Source organism: Lacerta agilis, chromosome 14 (genome assembly GCF_009819535.1).
Source record: "Lacerta agilis isolate rLacAgi1 chromosome 14, rLacAgi1.pri, whole genome shotgun sequence".
In the NCBI taxonomy this organism is placed as follows: Eukaryota; Metazoa; Chordata; class Lepidosauria; order Squamata; family Lacertidae; genus Lacerta; species Lacerta agilis.
Window position 1 is genome coordinate 30,338,685 of NC_046325.1, and position 17,809 is coordinate 30,356,493.

The following is a 17,809-nucleotide window of genomic DNA, read 5'->3' on the forward strand; positions in this document are numbered from 1 at the left end:
TTGTTAACTTCTAACGCCGCCAGAGAGGCTGCAGGTAAGAATGTTTAGGATTCAGATATAAGAGACTGCACATTTCTTTTATTCCTTCGACCATGCAATGACACAAACACGCCTCTAACGTTAAAGCAGGCTCGCTTTTCTTGAATCACCAGGCTTCCCTGGTGGTTTGAGTTTAAGGAAAGTTGGGAAATAAAAATGGAAGGTTTTCCAGAAACAAAACGAAAGTGGAGAAGCTAGGGATGGGGACTGAATTTGCTATGTCTTAAATTGGGTTGGGGGTGGAGGACTGCAGATATTGGTGTGTCCGAGCATGAAAGGAAAAAAATACTTATTCTGACTCATGCCCACATCTGAAGCATTGCTAGCTAGGATAGAATCCCAGGATGCAATTTGTGTGCAGAAGGAAAAACAAGCTGCTCCTCACTGAGAGAGGCCTTGCCAGAGTCAAACAGAGATGGGTGGGAAGGGTAAAGCGAAAGAGCTCCCATTCTTCCCCTTCACCATTTCAAGCACATATGGATGCCCCTTTTCTTCACCCTCCCACCTTAAATCTTTGCTAGGGTGCCTTCACTAGAATCTATGCCTGGGCACCAAGCTAAGGACCCAAAGGTTCATAGCTGCTCCTGGCCCAGCCCTCCTGTCACACTGGAATCCTGCCTCTGTTAGAAGAAACCACATTTCTGGCCAAGGTCTTGCCAAGATCCAAAAAAGGAGCTATGTCTGAAACAAAGCCTCGGCTGAAAGGAGTAGCGAGAGCCTCCTTGTTAAGGCAGCCGATGACAAGAGTGAACGAAAAGAAAATAATAGAAGAAAAAAAAAGAGTGTTCCTGTAGGCCATACATGTTTTTCATCAGCTGCTAGAGAAGAGTTCCCCTGGCGCTAACAAAACCCTCCGCCCCCCCCCTGCCAAACTTCAGGCACTGTGGCAAAGAAGGCAAAGTCCATTTGGAAACCCATTCTAGGTAGAGCAGGGATGGCATGCCACCCTCTTGCCACTTAGCTAAAAATCAGGACATTTTTGCCTGCCAAAGAAACTCTGCTCCATTTTTCAGGCCAATAGATCTGGCCAAAGATACCCACAATGTTTATTTTTAATAGTGACAGAATGCACACAATATAAAATTACTACCTTTGCTTCCTTCGCCGCTGTGTTTATAGTCCTGTATCTTTTGTTGTTCTCTCTTTTCTCTCTCAAAATCTCTTCAAAAAAGACCAGTCCTCCCTTCCCCTGGGAATCTCTGACGTCCAAGCTAATATTTCCTCTCTTTCTCAATCTTTCCTTTTAAGTTTTGCTTTTTTAAAAGAGAGAGAGAGAGAGAGAGAGAACTGGGGGACGTCCTGATGTGGGAGGGATATAGAAAGCCGAGAGAATTCCTTTCCGTGCATCCTGTCAAGAGTCACTCTGTAACTCAGGGTTCTCCCATTGGCTGGCCCAGCCGGCTTTCGCACCACAGGAATGCTGACACACCCCTGTGAGGCACCAGGGCAGAGGGAAACCCACACAAAGGTTCCTTTGCTGTACGAGATGTGGAAAAAGCAACTTCGGGTGGCCAGCTCCTTACACCTCGACTGAGAGTAACTGCCTTTGTGGCTGTGATCCTTTGCGCCGAACTTCGTAAGAGAGCTGCTCAGAACAATTCCTAAGTTGCCCTGGGCCAACTTTGGAGGTCACCAAGAACCAACAGCATCCATGTTCCTACATCAGCATTGTTGTCTTTCCAGCATAATTCAAAGTGCTGCTTTGAGCCTGTAATGCGCTAAAAAGCTTGGGCCTTGCACACTTCAGACTGAGGATGTTCAATTTACTGCTGGCAAGCTTTATCAATCTTTCTTTCTTTCTTTCTTTCTTTCTCTCTCTCTCTCTCTCTCTCTCTCACACACACACACACACACACACACTCAAAATTTTAATCAAGAAAATTTTGCTCATATGTATAATGAAAAGTGCAGGGTGGGGTGTTTTTAAATACAGTTGTACCTTGGATCCTGAACACCCTGGAACTCGGACGTTTTGGCTCCTGAACACTACAAACCTGGAAGTGATTGTTCCAGTTTGCGAGCGTTCTTTTGGAAACTGAACGTCCAATGGGGCTTCTGCGACTTCTGATTGACTGCAGAAGCCACAATTTGGTTTTCAAACATTTTGGAAGTCGAACAGACTTCCAGAAGGGATTCCGTTCTACTTCCAAGGTACGACTGTACTGTGAAAATAAAATGATCCACACTTTGGTAACACAGGCTCGTTTTGGTTTTCTGTGCTGAGCTCCTTAATCAACATGGGGACATTTCAGCAAGTCCAAGCTGCTTTTCTTTTCTTCTTTTTTAATAATAATCACCTTTATTGAATTAAAATACAAATATATATACATACATTGAGATAAAAAAAGAAAAGATTAAGACAAAAAATGAAAAAGGAAGAAAACATAGAAAAAAAGAATTTGCATCATTCATTGAATTTCTAAATAAAAGACTTCCAATTCTTCTCATTGTACTTGTATTGTTATTTACGTTTCACGCACAGCCTTCTATTACCCCGATTTGTTTTCGTGTCCAAGCTGCTTTTCATGCAGCTCAGCAAAAACCACCACCAGGAGAACATCCAGTAAGTTACTCACCAGCTGTAGAATATCCTCATCTTTGGGCATGATGGAGAGCTCCAAAGCATCTTCACTGCAATGAGGAGACAGAATGTTGCAAAAGGAAAAATAAAAAACAGTTTAGTAACAGGTGGGTAGCCATGTTGGTCTGCCATAGTCAAAACAAAATAAAATAAAAAATTCTTTCCAGTAGCACCTTAGAGACCAACTAAGTTTGTTCTTGGTATGAGCTTTCGTGTGCATGCTTTCTTGTATCTGAAGAAGTGTGCATGCACACGAAAGCTCAAACCAAGAACAAACTTAGTTGGTCTCTAAGGTGCTTTTTTTAAAAAACAATTTAGTGGTGAATAGGAACTCAATGTATTCAAACCACCCAACCTAACTCCTAAAGTAGGGGGGAGAAAACCACCAAGCATTAAAAGCTTCCTGAAACAGGGCTGCCTTCAGATGTCTACGGAAAAAACCATATAGTTGTTTAACTCTTTTACATCTGCCAGGAGGGTGCTCCACAGGGTAGAGGTGACATTATGTCTGGTTCCCTTTAATTTCACTATTCACAGTGAAAGAACCGCCAGAAAGCCCTTGGAGCTGGACCTCAGTGTTCAGGCTGAACGATGGGGATAGAGATGCTCCCTCAGATATAAAGTGCTGAAGGTGAGGTGGAAAGGAAGCCACACCAGGGGGCACCTCTAGCCACCCCCTCATCAAACTGGAAAGCTAATTTAAACAGTTTTTATTTATTTATTGCTGTGTGTTTGTTGAAACTTTTAAGTCCCATCCTCAAGATTAAATACTCTCAGGAATCCTAACAAGTAAAAGCAAGATAATCAACAAAACAAATTTGATTTTAAACAGCAGACATTAAAAAAAAAAAATCAACAGAAGCATCACAGAATTAGAACCAAGGCAGCAGATTGAAACCAATTTTGGCTCATGTTTTAAAAAGCAGCTGAGAAAACAGAAAAGTCCTTGGTGCAAAAATAGGAGCACCAAACAAGCCTTCCATAAATGCAGTGCCACCACCGAGAAGGCCTTCCTGGTGGTTGCTTAAAGCCTGATTTCAGAAAGGGGAAACACCCAGAGAAAGGCTTCCAATGATGTTTTTAATGCACAGATGAGGAGGGATGTGGTCCTAACCTAAACTGTAAAGCAAGGACAGGGAACCTGGTGGCCTCCTGGTGGTGTTGGACTGCAACTCCCATAATCGCCCACCATTGGCCATGGTGGCTGAGGCTGGTGGGAGCTGTAGACAAGCGACAACCGGGGGGGGGGGGGCGCATGTTCCCCGTCTCTGCTGTAAAGAAGCTGCTTCACACCATGTCAGGAGAGCAACCCGTCAAGCCCAATGGCCGACTCAGCAGCAGCCCCTCAAGTCACAAGAGTTGTTTCTTAGCCCTGCCAAGTGACGTCTTTTCATTGCAAATGCCAGGGGCTGAGTCTCTGCCCTCATGACTCTTTGACATCACATCTCATGTTTCTTTTACTAGAAGTTACCAGAGGGGTGTGCGGGGGGCAGACATGAGTCAGCAACAGTCGCATGCCCTCCACAATATCTAGTTAGGTCCTCAGGCCTAGTAACTCCAAAGCTGAGGTGAAATTAAACACAAGGATCTCACAGCTCAACACTGCAACAGCCTTCCGCAACCCACTATACTACAACACCCACCCCCAGTCTGGCGTCTTGCAGATGTTTTGAACTACAACTCCCACAGCTTTGCTGGCTGGGGCTGAGGAGAGCAGCAGTCTAAAACACCTGGAGGGCAAGGCCACACTACAAACTATTTGTTCAATGAGCAGTCCAGAATAGTTAATAGCTGTTTAATCAATCTGATGCATTGGCAAGATTGCCTCTTTCCGTGAACCACTGAGGCCTGGCCATGCTTATCCTATTTTTGCCCATTTTAAGCTTTGTTCTTCGCGCGCGCGCACACACATACACAGTTAATTATTTCCCCTCTCCTTTACCTCAGGTGGAAAAAGATGGCCATTCCTTTCCCTCAGAGATGGGGGGGGGGGAAATATTTCCAAAATTTCAGGCGTCAGCCCTGGATTTCATGGCAACCAGGCTTTCAGAAGTTTTCCAGTTCCTCACCCCCCACCCCACCCTGCCCAGACAACTGAGAAGAGGGCCTCAAGCCAGAAAGACAGGGAAGTGATCCTTACCAAACTTTTCTCGCAAGGCTTGCAAGTCATCTGACGGGCAACCTTTACGATTGCTTTTTGCAGCTTGTCTGCAGAGTTGTCCTTTCTCTGTCTCTCTCTGTTTCCCCCTAGCTAGGTCCCCCCCCAAAAAGCCTTTGATGCTTCTGGGCCAGGCATTTTATATATATAGTTCCTGGCTGGATTGATTTCGTTTTACACGTTCCCCATTCGCTATATTTAGGTCCCCTTCTCAGGTTAGTCTGGCCTCCCCACGTCCCATACGCAATTCTGAAGGCTAATGAAGCTCAATGCCACATTACAAAACACGGTGAGGCAGTGCCTCTTATTAGGCCATTTTTTTTCTCTTTGCTTCAGGAACAGGCCAAATTTTAAGTGCTGAATGCAGCGCCTCCCCCTGGTCAGGGGAAGTGATACATTTTCACAAGAGCTTTTTAAGAGAAGTGCCTGTAACCATCATCAGACACAGCTAACTTAAGTCACCTGAGGAACTGGAATCTATAGATTATAAGAACAAAACCAGTGCTATTTTTGTTTTTTTTAAAAAAAATTTCAGTCTCATTTTGACTCAAGAAAATCACCATTTTATAGTTCAAATCAGGAAAAATAAATACAGTAAATGGAAAAAAGTACAAAGATTCACAAAATGTTTAGGGGTATACGTACCCCTGCGTCCCCACCCCCAGAAAAAAGCACTGAACAAAACTATACATTATAACAAACATGGGATTTGGATTCCTCCCTCTTTGTGCTGATGTCACCACACCAATTACCCTGCCCATCAACAGAAGGTGCTGAACAGAGGGGAGATAGGGAGACCAAGGGCAAAAATGTCATTTTCAGTCGCAGCCCCGTGTAGTTCTGCTCCAAGAGTATGCCAGGCAAAAAGTTCTAGAGCAGGGTTCCTATTGTCACTGTACACAGATTATTTTTATTATTTAAGGTATATCTGACCATAGGCTTACAATCTTGCAAGAAACACAATACAAATGAGAAAAGGGAATGTGGAGGAAAGCAAAGAAATTCAGGAACCTAGTTTCTTAGCTGGAATTACCACCAAGGAGACAGTTCCGGGAGCCAAAATGGCTGTTGGTCCCAGATGATGTGGGCTCTGCTGTCTGTCCCTTTCCCTCAGATGCAGCCTGGTGGAAATGCTGCTGAGGGAAAGAGTTCTGGGAGAGGAGGACTCAAATGGTAGGTTTGTCCCGGAAGGCCCAATGAAGTGGGGGCTCATATGGTTATCACCAGACAAACAACGTCCCTGTGAGAAAACCAGTTGTGGTGCCAGGGGGTTTAAAACAGCTGCTGCCCGCCTGACGATCAGAACGAGCGGAGTTGAGGTGGAGAAAGCAGAGAATGTGGCAAACACGACAAACGGATTATAAAGAGCACTACAAGTTGGAGCAATGAAGACACGTGCTTGGGAGGGGTACTTGGGCAAGACGCCCAAGGCAAAGACACTGGGCCCATTTTAAAATCAAATAAAGGAGAGACTCATGCTTTTGTGTGTGTGTGTACGCTATTAAATCATTTCAGCAACCATCTGAGTTTATACAGAAGCTCACCCAGAGGGCAAAATACCACCCAAGAATTATATGTAAGATCATAAGAGGAGCCCTGAGCTGGATCAGACCAGGGGGCCTTCTATTCCAGCCTTCTTTCCTCACAGTGGCCAACCAGGTTCCACTGAGAAGTCTGAAAAGTAGGAACCGAGCACAGCAGGACCAACCCAATTTGTGATTCCCAGAAACTGGTATTCAGAGGCATACTGCCTTCGACAACGTTGGTAGAATAGAGCCATCGTGGCTAGCATGGAAGAGCAGGTTGTAAATGTGTTAAAATAAATAAAATGGGTGAAGTATCTCAATTAAGCTCTGTCTCTGGCCAAAAGAAGACGCCCCCCCCCAAAAAAAACCACCACATAAAACGTTTTGAGAGAGAGAGGAGGTGGCAGTTTCAAAGCGCAGCCCGTGTTCCTTGAAATGTCTGTAAGGGGAAAGATGGAGGAGATTAACTCACCAGTTCTGTATGAGGCCGATGACCTGTGAGTAGGTTTTCCCGATGATGCTTTCGCCATTCACTTTGACAAGACGGTCTCCTGCAGAAGAGGACAGGTTAACAGAAAAAGGCCCACCAACACAAAATTGGACAGGAGGCAAGCAATTCAGGATTTGTTTCGCTTGCTTATAAATCTCACCCTGTATGGAAGGCAAGGGAGCAGGGAAAGGTTTGTTTTTTAAAACAAAAGACGTCTAAAATACTGAGGGTCTTTGCTAAGGTGACCAGCACCAAGAAAAGCTGGGTTTTGAAACCAGGATCAATTATGAAAAAAATATGCAGGCAAGTGACCTATGTATTTGTAGCCACCCATTCAGTCTGAAAGAATGAGGACACCCAATGTGTCCTTGGGGGAGGGGGCTCCCATTATATAAATTACACACACACACACACACACACCCCTACACCCTGCCCATCTGGCTGGGTTTCCTCAGCCACTCTGGGCAGCTCCCAGCAGAATATTAAAAACACAATAAAACATCAAACATTAAAAACTTCCCTAAACAGGGCTGCATTGAGCGGTAAAGTCTGAGGGGGGTTCTAAGCACATTCAGCCACTTGGAAGTCTCTTAGTGATCAGGAACCCTGTTAAGACGGGGTTCTCTGTTGCAGGGATGTTTAGCCAAAACCCACTTAGGACCTTGCCCCTCAATGCACGAGGGTTGGGGTGGAGGCAGCATACCCTCCAGGCCCGACAAACTTTGTGCTCCCATGCTTTCAGGCTGAACAGGGCCATGCACAAGACCAAGAAATGGCTCAGGTAAAAGAAAATGGATAGAATCAGTCAAAAAATAGCCAGTCAATGAGAATGGATCTCTGGGTACTGCTACAGACATAATCAGGGGAGTAACCTAAATTGCGGGGTTGCTACTATTGATATTAAATTTTATTATTTTAGATCTCCTTTTTTATTTGTGTGGAAATTGTTCGGAACAGTTCTGTATTTTTTATTCTTTAATTGTTTATGACTACTTTTGTTATTTGTAATTCGGTATTATTTTTTTCATGTCATAAGTCTCCTTGGGAGTGGTTTGAACTATGGAAAGGCGGCATCCAAATAAAACAATGTACTTTTGTATTCAAAAAGAAGTCCCTTCTCTCACCTGTTCGGAGGCCAGCCTTGTGTGCTGGCCCATCTTCCTTCACACTTTTCACAAAGATGGTGTCCATGGGTTCCAGACGATTCCGGGAGGGGCCTTAAGGGATGGAGAGAAAGCGAGATAGTGCTTTTGATATTATTATTTATTAAATCTGGATGCCCAGCAATTCAACAAAATTCTCTAGGCAGCTCATAAAACAAAACCAATCATATTAATTGCTTATTATAGCAACAGAAGCAGCTCAGCGTAAAACCACGCTGAACCAGTGAGAGCATAAGGTTTATTTAAAGCCACTTTAAAGCCAGCCAGGGATGCTTTGGCCTGGGTGAATGGAAATGTATTTGCTCTGTGCTGAAAAGGCCATAAAAACAATAGCCAATCTGGTGCTCCTGCTAGTGTATTTCTGCTGTGCCAACCTCTCTCCCACCTCCCCCTCTTCTTCAGCAGTGTGCCAGCTGTTGGAAGATCATCTGCTACTGGTAGAATGTCTCCAAGCAATCCTCCCTGAGGAGGCTATTCCATAACTACGGTGCCACCACCGAGAAAGCCCTCTTCCTTTGTAGTCACCCATCTCCCTTCTGAAGAGGATCTTCAGGTTTGGGTACGTCCATGTAGAAGGAGAACATCATTAAGTGACTTATAACGAGCACTTTAAGTAAGGAATGCTAGAAATCCTGATGGCTCTCATACTTATTTTCATGGTCTTCCGTGCAGGAGTGGAATCATGCCCACAAGTCCCAGGTGGTTTGGGAAGTTGCCCATGAGACAGATTCACCAGGAAGCTTAGGCCTGACCTACCATGAAAACAGCCATGGCGTGACACAGTCAAAAAGGGTGCACGGTCATATCACCCATGACTACCAGCAGCCCTTGGAGCTGGCTAGAGCACAACCCCCAGTGCCTGCCCCCTTAAGGATGAGACTGAGTGCAGCTCCCAGAAAAGCAAAATTTTTCTATCAAGGATAAAGAGCAGTGATGCGTTCCGACGGCATCAGATCTGCTCAGCTCAAAATCCCGCCTCAAGGCACCGGAGTCGCAGACCTGTCCTTCAACTAGGAAAGGAAGCAAAGAGTGGCATTATTCACTGGAGCTCAGCTATCTGCAGACTATGCCCCCTTTGAGCTACGGTGGAAGAAATCCTGGGACTGCCCTTCAAACTCCAGTGCCAAGAACCCCCAGTCATTCACTCAAGAATGGAGTCTGGTTCATTAGAGCAAGTGAGGCGCTGCCCCAAAAACCTCAGCCTGCCCTCCTCTGCCTGCCTTCTGATTTGCATCCAATCCAAGGGATGGCACTAGTTATCGGTTTCTTCCTCCTTAATCTCAGTACTACTCTCCTTGTCAAACTCAGCAGGGAAGGAGGGCAGGTTGGGCGGCAGGGGGACAGACAGAGAAGGCTAGAATTCGTTGGCTTTGCCTATCATTGGCTATGGCTCCATCTACTGTTTACATCTATGTCCTTCACACCTAACAGTCTCAATGGGCACCAGCCTCCACCGACTGCAAACCAGAACGGACTACGGCAGCCTCTGCCAACCTGGTTCCCTCCAGATATCTTGGACCGTAACTCCCCTTGGCGCTAGCCAGCAGTGATGGAGGAGGCATGCCTTCAGGTATTTGGGTAGAAAGCTGTTTAGAGCTCTATAGGCAAGCACCATTGCCTTAAATTGTGCCAGGAAGCAAATAGGCAGCCAGTGCAATTCTTTAAGAACTGGTGTAATGTGGTTCCACCTGCCCACATCAGACCAAATTTCTGGAGCCTACGGTAATTCTTAACTAAGTGAAACATCTGTGTTATTTTCAAAGGAAGCCCCATGTATAACACATTGTAATAGTCCAACCAAGCAGTCGTGACATCAAGCAATGACTGATCATCGTAACTAAGCTATCCGTATCCATCGCTGTCGTGCTATACATCTCTTCCTCTGGTGGTGGGGAATGCAAAGATGATCTGAGAAGCAGCATTTGCGATGCACCACAAAAGTTTCCCTGCCAAGGTTCTACTTTGCAGAGACACCACAGATTTGTTAGCACTAAGAAGCAAAGGAAGCCCTCTGCATGGAGCAAGTTAAGGCACCCAACTCAGGAAGCAGTTTTTAGGTGTCATTAGGGAGAGCAGAGCAGGAGTCAGAAAGAACTCCCACAATCCACTGGATGCTCTCCTGTAAAAGCCCCACTGTAATTAACTTCCATTGAAGCCGATGGGAATTCAAAAACCTCTAGAAGGCCACAGGTGCAGTACACAATGGAACAAAAGCCACCAGTATTTTGAACTCCCTTCAGTTATTACTCTGGAGGCCATCCCTGTCTTCTTCACCATTCGCGGCATGGCCATACAGGAATATATTCATTTCCCCGCATGTCAGGAAGATACGAGTTCAATGAAAGTCTTGTGGGAATGCCCCAGAGGTCTCATACATGTTTTCTTAAAATCCCACGGTTCCTTACAAACCAGAGATCTTAAAAAATGTCTAGAGTAAGACAATCCACAACTTTCTGTTTCCATTTGGAAGTCACAATTTAGATGGAACAGCACAGATTGCTTCCTCACTAGCTATTTTGCTGGCATTGCCATTCTTTACGCACTCCTGTTTAGAGTGCATGTCATTGTTCATCTACTGTTCTCAAACTAATCATTGCAAAGAAGTCTGGACTAGGTGGTCTGTGGTTTATTCTAGCAAGGTACTTCCTTATGTTCTTAAACAATAATGCACACTCAGGATCCCTTAACAGGATCCTGCCTTAACTGTTCCCTTAACAGAATCCCTTATGTCTTAACTGTTAAAATATTGTGGGTGTGAATTCTTGCACTTGTAAAGTTTTAAAAAATCTTGATTCTGATTGCGCACACAAAAGACTGGATCCCACTCATAACTTCGAGTAAAAGAAACACAGCTACATACCTGTTCTGTTTCCATTTTCTTCCTCCTACAAAAGAGAGAACAGAGAAAATTTGACCACCCAGGATTCCTTAATCACCTCCTCTTCCTCCCTTCCCAGAAAAAAATCCACTCTTGGTTACAGCCACTAGTGGCTGGAATTTTTTCTTTGAACATAATGAACTGTTTGGCCCTTACTTAGAAGATACTGATTAAAGGGCATATAAATTTGCCCATTCATTCTCACTAAGATTTTACAGCAGTACCCCTCATATAAATGCATATATGCTTGTCTATCTAATGCTTCTCCCTTAGGTCAAATTTTCCAAATTGCAAAATGATTCCATTGCTACTAGCAAAAATGTTGATAACAGGCACCCTTGTTGACAGCCCCTGCCCCCACATTAAAGAGTTCTGATCTATAATCCATTAGCTGATAAGTTTGCTTCAAGTTTATCATATGCAGCGCCAATTCATGCACCTCCAAAAATAGGAGAAACTTTCATTCAAGGCTTTTTCTGAATCCATGGAATGGGAGATGCAGTGAGCCTCCCTGAGCCCTCATGTAACTGTCATGTGAGGGAACTGATTGCCCAAATATGACTACCATTATCTTACAAATTTTTCAAGATTAATGCCCAAGGTTTTTAAGTATATATATCCTGCTAATGACAACCTCACAAAAATTGGGACCAAGATCAGCAAAATGTTTCATTTTCATTATTCTATATCAACAGTTAACTGATTAGAATTGTCATTCCCAAGAACAGATCTATATTTTCAAGTCATTGTTTTATGCACTGAAGAACAGAAAATAAATGTTTTTTTTTGGGGGGGGGACACCCAACTACTTATGCACTACCACAACAGAGCAAGCTTTTCCTGACTTTGCACGTAGTGAGATTATTAGGGTGGATGATAGGAGTGCAGTTTCAGATTTTTCAATATATGTCTATGAATTCCACGTGTCATAGACATACTGTATATGTTCCCGCTCTGGAGATAGACCTTTTAAAATAGGTATAAGCTTTTTCACTGGTTAACAATTAAACAGTATAGATTGTTTATTGTGATACATCTTGCATGCCGTTGTCATTTTGAAATGCCTCCTGATTTGGGGGAGGGGGGAAATAAGCACCATAGTAAAGTGAAAAATAAACTACCGGTAGGTCTAAGCTTCAATACAGGGATACGGGTGGTGCTGTGGGTTAAACCACAGAGCCTAGGGCTTGCTGATCAGAAGGTCGGCGGTTCGAATCCCCACAACAGGGTGAGCTCCCATTGCTTGGTCCCAGCTCCTGCCCACCTAGCAGTTCGAAAGCACGTCAAAGTGCAAGTAGATAAATAGGTACTGCTCCGGCGGGAAGGTAAACGCCGTTTCCGTGCGCTGCTCTGGTTCGCCAGAAGCGGCATTGTCATGCTGGCCACATGGCCCGGAAGCTTTACGCCGGCTCCCTCGGCCAGTAACGCGAGATGAGCGCCGCAACCCCAGAGCCGGACATGACTGAACCTAATGGTCAGGGGTCCCTTTACCTTTAAGCTTCAATACTCTCAGTCTCTGACTATACTGTTTCTTTGTTATTAACCCACCTATCTGAAAAGGTCTCTTCTGATTTTTCAAGTCACTAAATGCTTCAGTTCATTGACTGCGACATGGCTGGGTTTTTTCTTCTCTTCAAAATATAGGCACCCAGCAGCCTTGAGTGTAGCTACTGAAGTATTGCTTTGTTCTGATGGTTTATCTGATGGGAAAGGAAGCTGCCTTATAGCTAGACCGTTGGTTCATCTAGCTCAGTGTTGTCCACGCAAGTGGTGTGCAACCTGTGGCTCTATATGACTAGGCTATAACTGCATCTGCAGTTACAACTGAAGGCTAGTTTTGGAACTGTTACTTTACATATTCCTTCTATTCATAAGTGCCTAAATGAGTAAGGTATACTTTATACTGAGTCAGGCCATTGATCTATCTTACCCCAGCACTCTCCATTCTTGACAGGCAATAGTTTTCATAGATCTCATGCAGGAATCATTTCAAGCTCTGCTACTGGAGAGCCTTTTAACTGGAGCTGCAGGGGGCTGAACCTTAAGCCTTCCTGCATATTACTACTACTACTACTACTACTACCACACTGATCTCCCACCTTTCCTCCAAGGACCTCAAGGAGTTGTATACTGTTTGCCCCCCTTTCCATTTTGCCCTCACAACAACCCTGTGAGGTAGGTTAGGACGGTTGAGAGACAGTCACTGGCCCAACAGTGAGCTTCATGGCTGTGTGGGGATCTGAATTCTGGTCTCCCAAATCCAAGTCCAACCCTCTAACCACTACGCCCACTAGGCTCTCATGAAGATTCTGCAATACTCTGTTATCTCAACTTTAAAAGTTCAAACAGCAAAGGTCACAATCTAGCCACAGTTAAGCACTTCCAAGCCACATTGGTTAGGCGGCTTTCTCTCCTGTAAACAAAATTGCTTTCGATGGATTGCACCTTAGGTTTAGCCCCTTTCCCCACAATGTTGAACCATAGCTACCCTGGCAAGATTCTCATGTTAGCAGGTCTTCTTCGTCCTGTTGCTTTATAACACCATGCCATACATATCCCACCTCCAAATATCTCCTGTAATTTTCTATCCCATATGTAAACATTGGCCAGCTTTGCTTTTAAGATAGTATCAGTTATGCTAAGCATAAAATTACATATAATGCAAAGCAGCCCTGAAATACAATAGCTAACCACTGCAAGCACATGCTATGTCCTGGGGGTGGGGACCCCACAAACACCTCTTGTCTAGGGGTGGGGATGAAAATCTGCCTCCCCACAACTCGCTTGACCTCCTCTCCGAACCACCAATCATCAGTATGAACCCAGTTTTGCAAATGCACATACAGCTTTTAAATAACAACAAGAACAATAGGAAGTAGAATAAGAAGAAGCATGGCTACAAGCAACTTATCCATTTGCATAGTTTAATTTTTAAGGCAGACTTAGTCCTTTCTGGACAGAGGGTTTGGATTCTTATGGTCACGCATGGTGCTGGGTAAGTATTGAACTCTCAAGAAAGCAGGTCTCTGTTCTTTGCTGTAAGGTCCTTTCCCAAAATGAGTGCAAGATGGGTGAAGAAGCAGACCCATTCCTTTCCAGCTGACCTGCAAAGGGGCACACAGCCAAAGCAGGCCTGCCCTTTCCAACCATTTGGCTTGGCTGTGCCACTGGTGACGTGTCACAGCTCTTACAGGAGGAAGCAGCAATCCACCTCCCTTTACTTCCGTATTCAGGACAAAAGGACACAGGCCAGGTTGGCCAAGTCTCCCCACCCCACTGACAATCCTTGCAGTGCCCCTTCTGTGCTGATCAACCCAGTGCCCTGCATTTCTTGCTGAGGGATGCTGCCCCCAAGATGCCCACAGCTGTGAACTTTTTAAAAGAAAAAGGGGTTGCTCCTAGCACTCCTTTTTACTTTTTTTTTTTTTGGAGAATGTATACTCCACACTCAGTATTAGAACTGGGTTTAAAAAAAAATTAACAGAGTTTAAATATGAACATAAACATAGACTTATATCTGAGAAAGAGAGATGTTGAAGACAACCCCACTACTCCAAAAGCCCAGGTTTCTGAATGATCTCTCACTCTTTACATATCCAACCTATCACTGCAGACCCTTCTGCAGATATCATCTCAACAGGTCAGTTCTGTACAATGTAGAATTTGGGTTTTATATTTGTTGGAAGCTGCCCAGAGTGGCTGGGGAGACCCAGCCAGATGGGCAGGGTACAAATAATATATTATTATTATTATTATTATTATTATTATTATTATTATTATTATTATCATTATCATTCACTATAACATATTTTGGCAAAGGAAATACAAGAGAAAGCTCTCCCCTGCCTATTATAGTGAAGACGTAAGTTAAGGAGCCACACTGCTGCATTCCCAGGCAGGATGGAACTCAGCCTCCCATCTCATTGGACTGATAGGGTGGGAGCCTAACAGTAGGTGGCGCCAGAGCCAATGGCAGGCACCAGTTCTAGTTTCATCCTCCTTCCTTGTGAGTTGCACAAGGGCAACATTGTGACAAAGGAGGAAAAATCTGGAAGGTAGGGCCAGACCTTGGAGTGGTTTTAAGTAGCCAGGTTGCTGACTCACTGAGAACAGACTGGGGCTGGTGGGGAAGTGCCTCCAATTGACCTGGTGGACCAGCTTCCACTGAGTGGGGGGCCAAGTAGCAGCTTGCTAACTTTCCTTACACATGCAGTTTAACCTTCATCCTAACAGGGACTCCCACAGCACTCTGAATTATATATTCGTTCTTGTTCATGGGTGTGAATGTCCATCTCTGGAGCTGCAGCAGAACCACCTCCGAGAGAGAAGAACAAGGAAGGGCCTCTCCCCAGGGCCTGATGTCACAGCGTCCCCTTGTCTGTCACACAGGACTGGAACAAAAACACCCTCCTGCAATCCTAACTCATTCCTCTCCTCCTCTGAGCATTAGGTCTTGTCAACTCGCATCACGCCATGGCGAAGGCAAAATCTCAAGGACAGTCCCTCCAGCCAGAATGCACTCACACACAACCCCATGCACACAGAGGCCCTGGATAATAATTAAGGCACTAAATATAGCTACGTATGAAGCTACTGACTGTTCCCAGTGAGACAGAGGCTAGCTTGCAGCATGGGGTGGGGGTGGGGGGTTGGACAACTCTTCTAGGCTCAGTAGGAACATGCAGAGAACCCACCCCGATGGTGCTCGGCGGAGGTTCCAAGGAGCATATTATCTTTCCCCTTCAGACTGCGGTTTGACTCGCTCGCAAGAATTATTGGGGGCTGTTTGTCCTGCAAACTTCCTTTCTACTTAGGGCACATGAGTTGTGAGGATTTCTTGAGATGGCACAGATGGTTATAAGGACATCAGAATTACATTGTGTGTGCCATCCAGATCTTAAGGAAATGAGCCCAGTTTTTACAAGCTCTCGGGTAACTTTTAAGAAATGTCTGGAGGGTTTTCCACTTTGAGAATTCTGCCAGGGGCATAATATTAAGGAAGCTCTCCCCCCCCCATCAGCCCTACTCATCAATCCTCCCTTCCCTTTTTCAAAGCTTGCACTCGCCAAACAAGGGCAGCGGCAGACAGGGCTAGTGACAGTGGTTGTGTCTTTAAGGCTGGAACCTAGTGCAGAGCAGTGGCTGCTGTTGAAGAGCCTGGGTAACAGAGTTCCAAATATGTTCTGTTTGCTGCTCTCCAGCCAGGAGAGGGCACCTACTGTTGCTCTTCCTATCTTCCACCCTACCATTCCTGATGGGCACCAGCCTCCACTGGTGTATCCAGAATATATCCTTATAAAAAAGAGATGGGGGGGGGGAACTTCCACTGAACTCTTTAAAATCATGAGCTGCTGCGGGTGAAATATGCACGTCAAAGTGACATCTCTGATAAAACCAAATAAATAAGAGCCCCCAAATTTCAGACCACAGACTTCCACCTTTTGCCGTCTTTCAATCCAAAAGTTGGAATGGAAGATGTTTTGAACTATCACACTTTGCTCAAGCAGCTAGGTGCTTCCAGGGCTGGCTTTTGCCAGCATAGAGCTTCGTTCTTCCTTATCTGGCTGACTTTACCCCCAAACTCCCCTGAACGGACACAAATGACCTTTCTGATGCTAAAAACTTCCAGGTCAGGGTCAGGCCTCCATTTGAGGAATAACCCACCTGGCCTTGTGCTTGAACTTCCCTCCCTCCCGCCCTGCCTCAAGTCTTTGTCCCAGATCCCCCGGATACCCAAACCAGCTGTCACTTGGTCTCCACCCAGCCCCGGCTCTGAATCACCAGGAACTGCAGCTGATCTGTCTTCCTCCTGTTCGGCCTCCTTCCATATCTTCAGCCCATACGTTTGCACTCTGGCAATGACTCCCTTTCTGGCTCAAAGTGCCTTCTGAGAGTGCCATATTCCACTTTCCAAAAATTTGTATAGGTTAATTTGCATCCTCCCTCTGCACGCAGGAGGTTACCTGCAGTGCCTAACTCCCCTTGGGGCACTAGGAGGCAATGAAGTCATCTGCCAACAGTTGCCAAAGAATCCCTGGCATGGAATACATGGTTCCCTGCTCCCTCCCCAGTGAGTCACCTCCATCGAAACCCAGCCCCCGGACCTGGCGCCCCACCCTGCCAAAGCTTCTTCTCCTTGCCCTGGAGATGAGGATGTCCCAAGTAGGTTGCTGAAATTCCCCTATGGGGTTTTGAGCTTTTGCTTTGCTTACTTTACCACACAGAGAAAAGTGGGATCGTGGTGCCAAATATGCATTTTTAACACAATGAACAAAGCCAAAGTACACGTAAACTGCATTTGCTTACATTCATCTCACATTATCTTTGGCGTCCCTCCCTCCCTCCTTACGTTGTCTTCTCATTCTGGAGTTATATGGCATTATAATCTCCGTGGAATATGTTTCTTTGCCTGCTATTCTGCTAAGCACCATATATACTGATGACACTCTATAAAACACTAACAAAAGATTTAAAGGGTTAGAGTTCGGTTTGGGAAGAAGAAAAGATCAGCACTATGCTGAAACTATTCGCAGCTTTTCACAAATATTTTCGGCAGTTGGGGGGGGAAATCCACCCTCCACCGTCTCCTTTTCTGGACAATTTTTCAACATTCTGCAAAAATTCCACCAATTCGTTTACATTGCCCATTCTTGACTTCAGTTCCCAATTGACTTCACTTGTGCTTGGTAACCTCATTCCTAGGCCAAATATGATTGGCTGTGTAACATGGGGGTGTCACACATTTCACTGCAGGATCCCTGATTGGTTGGGATAACCTGCATGATGCAGCTAGGAAGTAAAGAAAGAAAGAAAGAAAGAAAGAAAGAAAGAAAGAAAGAAAGAAAGAAAGAAAGAAAGAAAGAAACAGCCATCAAGAGAAAAACAAATGTGTGAGAGAAGCGGCTGCCACGGGAAATGATGAAATGAGACCCGACTTTTTTTTATAAAGTGAGTATCTGCACACAATGCTTCTG

The 17,809-nt window shown here is 45.0% G+C and overlaps 1 protein-coding gene across 3 annotated transcripts in view; it reads right to left on the reverse strand.

The window, feature by feature from the left end:
- The window catches only part of ARHGAP23 (Rho GTPase activating protein 23), a 168,192-nt gene that overhangs the window by 44,959 nt on the left and 105,424 nt on the right, over positions 1 to 17,809 (reverse strand). For 2 of the 3 annotated variants that reach the window (XM_033170556.1, XM_033170558.1), the window contains 4 exons: positions 10,818 to 10,842; positions 7,919 to 8,011; positions 6,777 to 6,855; positions 2,616 to 2,670 (listed from right to left, as the gene is read on the reverse strand). In XM_033170556.1, the coding sequence (XP_033026447.1) occupies positions 2,616 to 2,670; positions 6,777 to 6,855; positions 7,919 to 8,011; positions 10,818 to 10,842 (252 nt within the window). Of the gene's footprint in view, positions 1 to 2,615; positions 2,671 to 4,760; positions 4,844 to 6,776; positions 6,856 to 7,918; positions 8,012 to 10,817; positions 10,843 to 17,809 lie in introns of those variants that run through there. The other variant, XM_033170557.1, reaches the window with a different exon arrangement.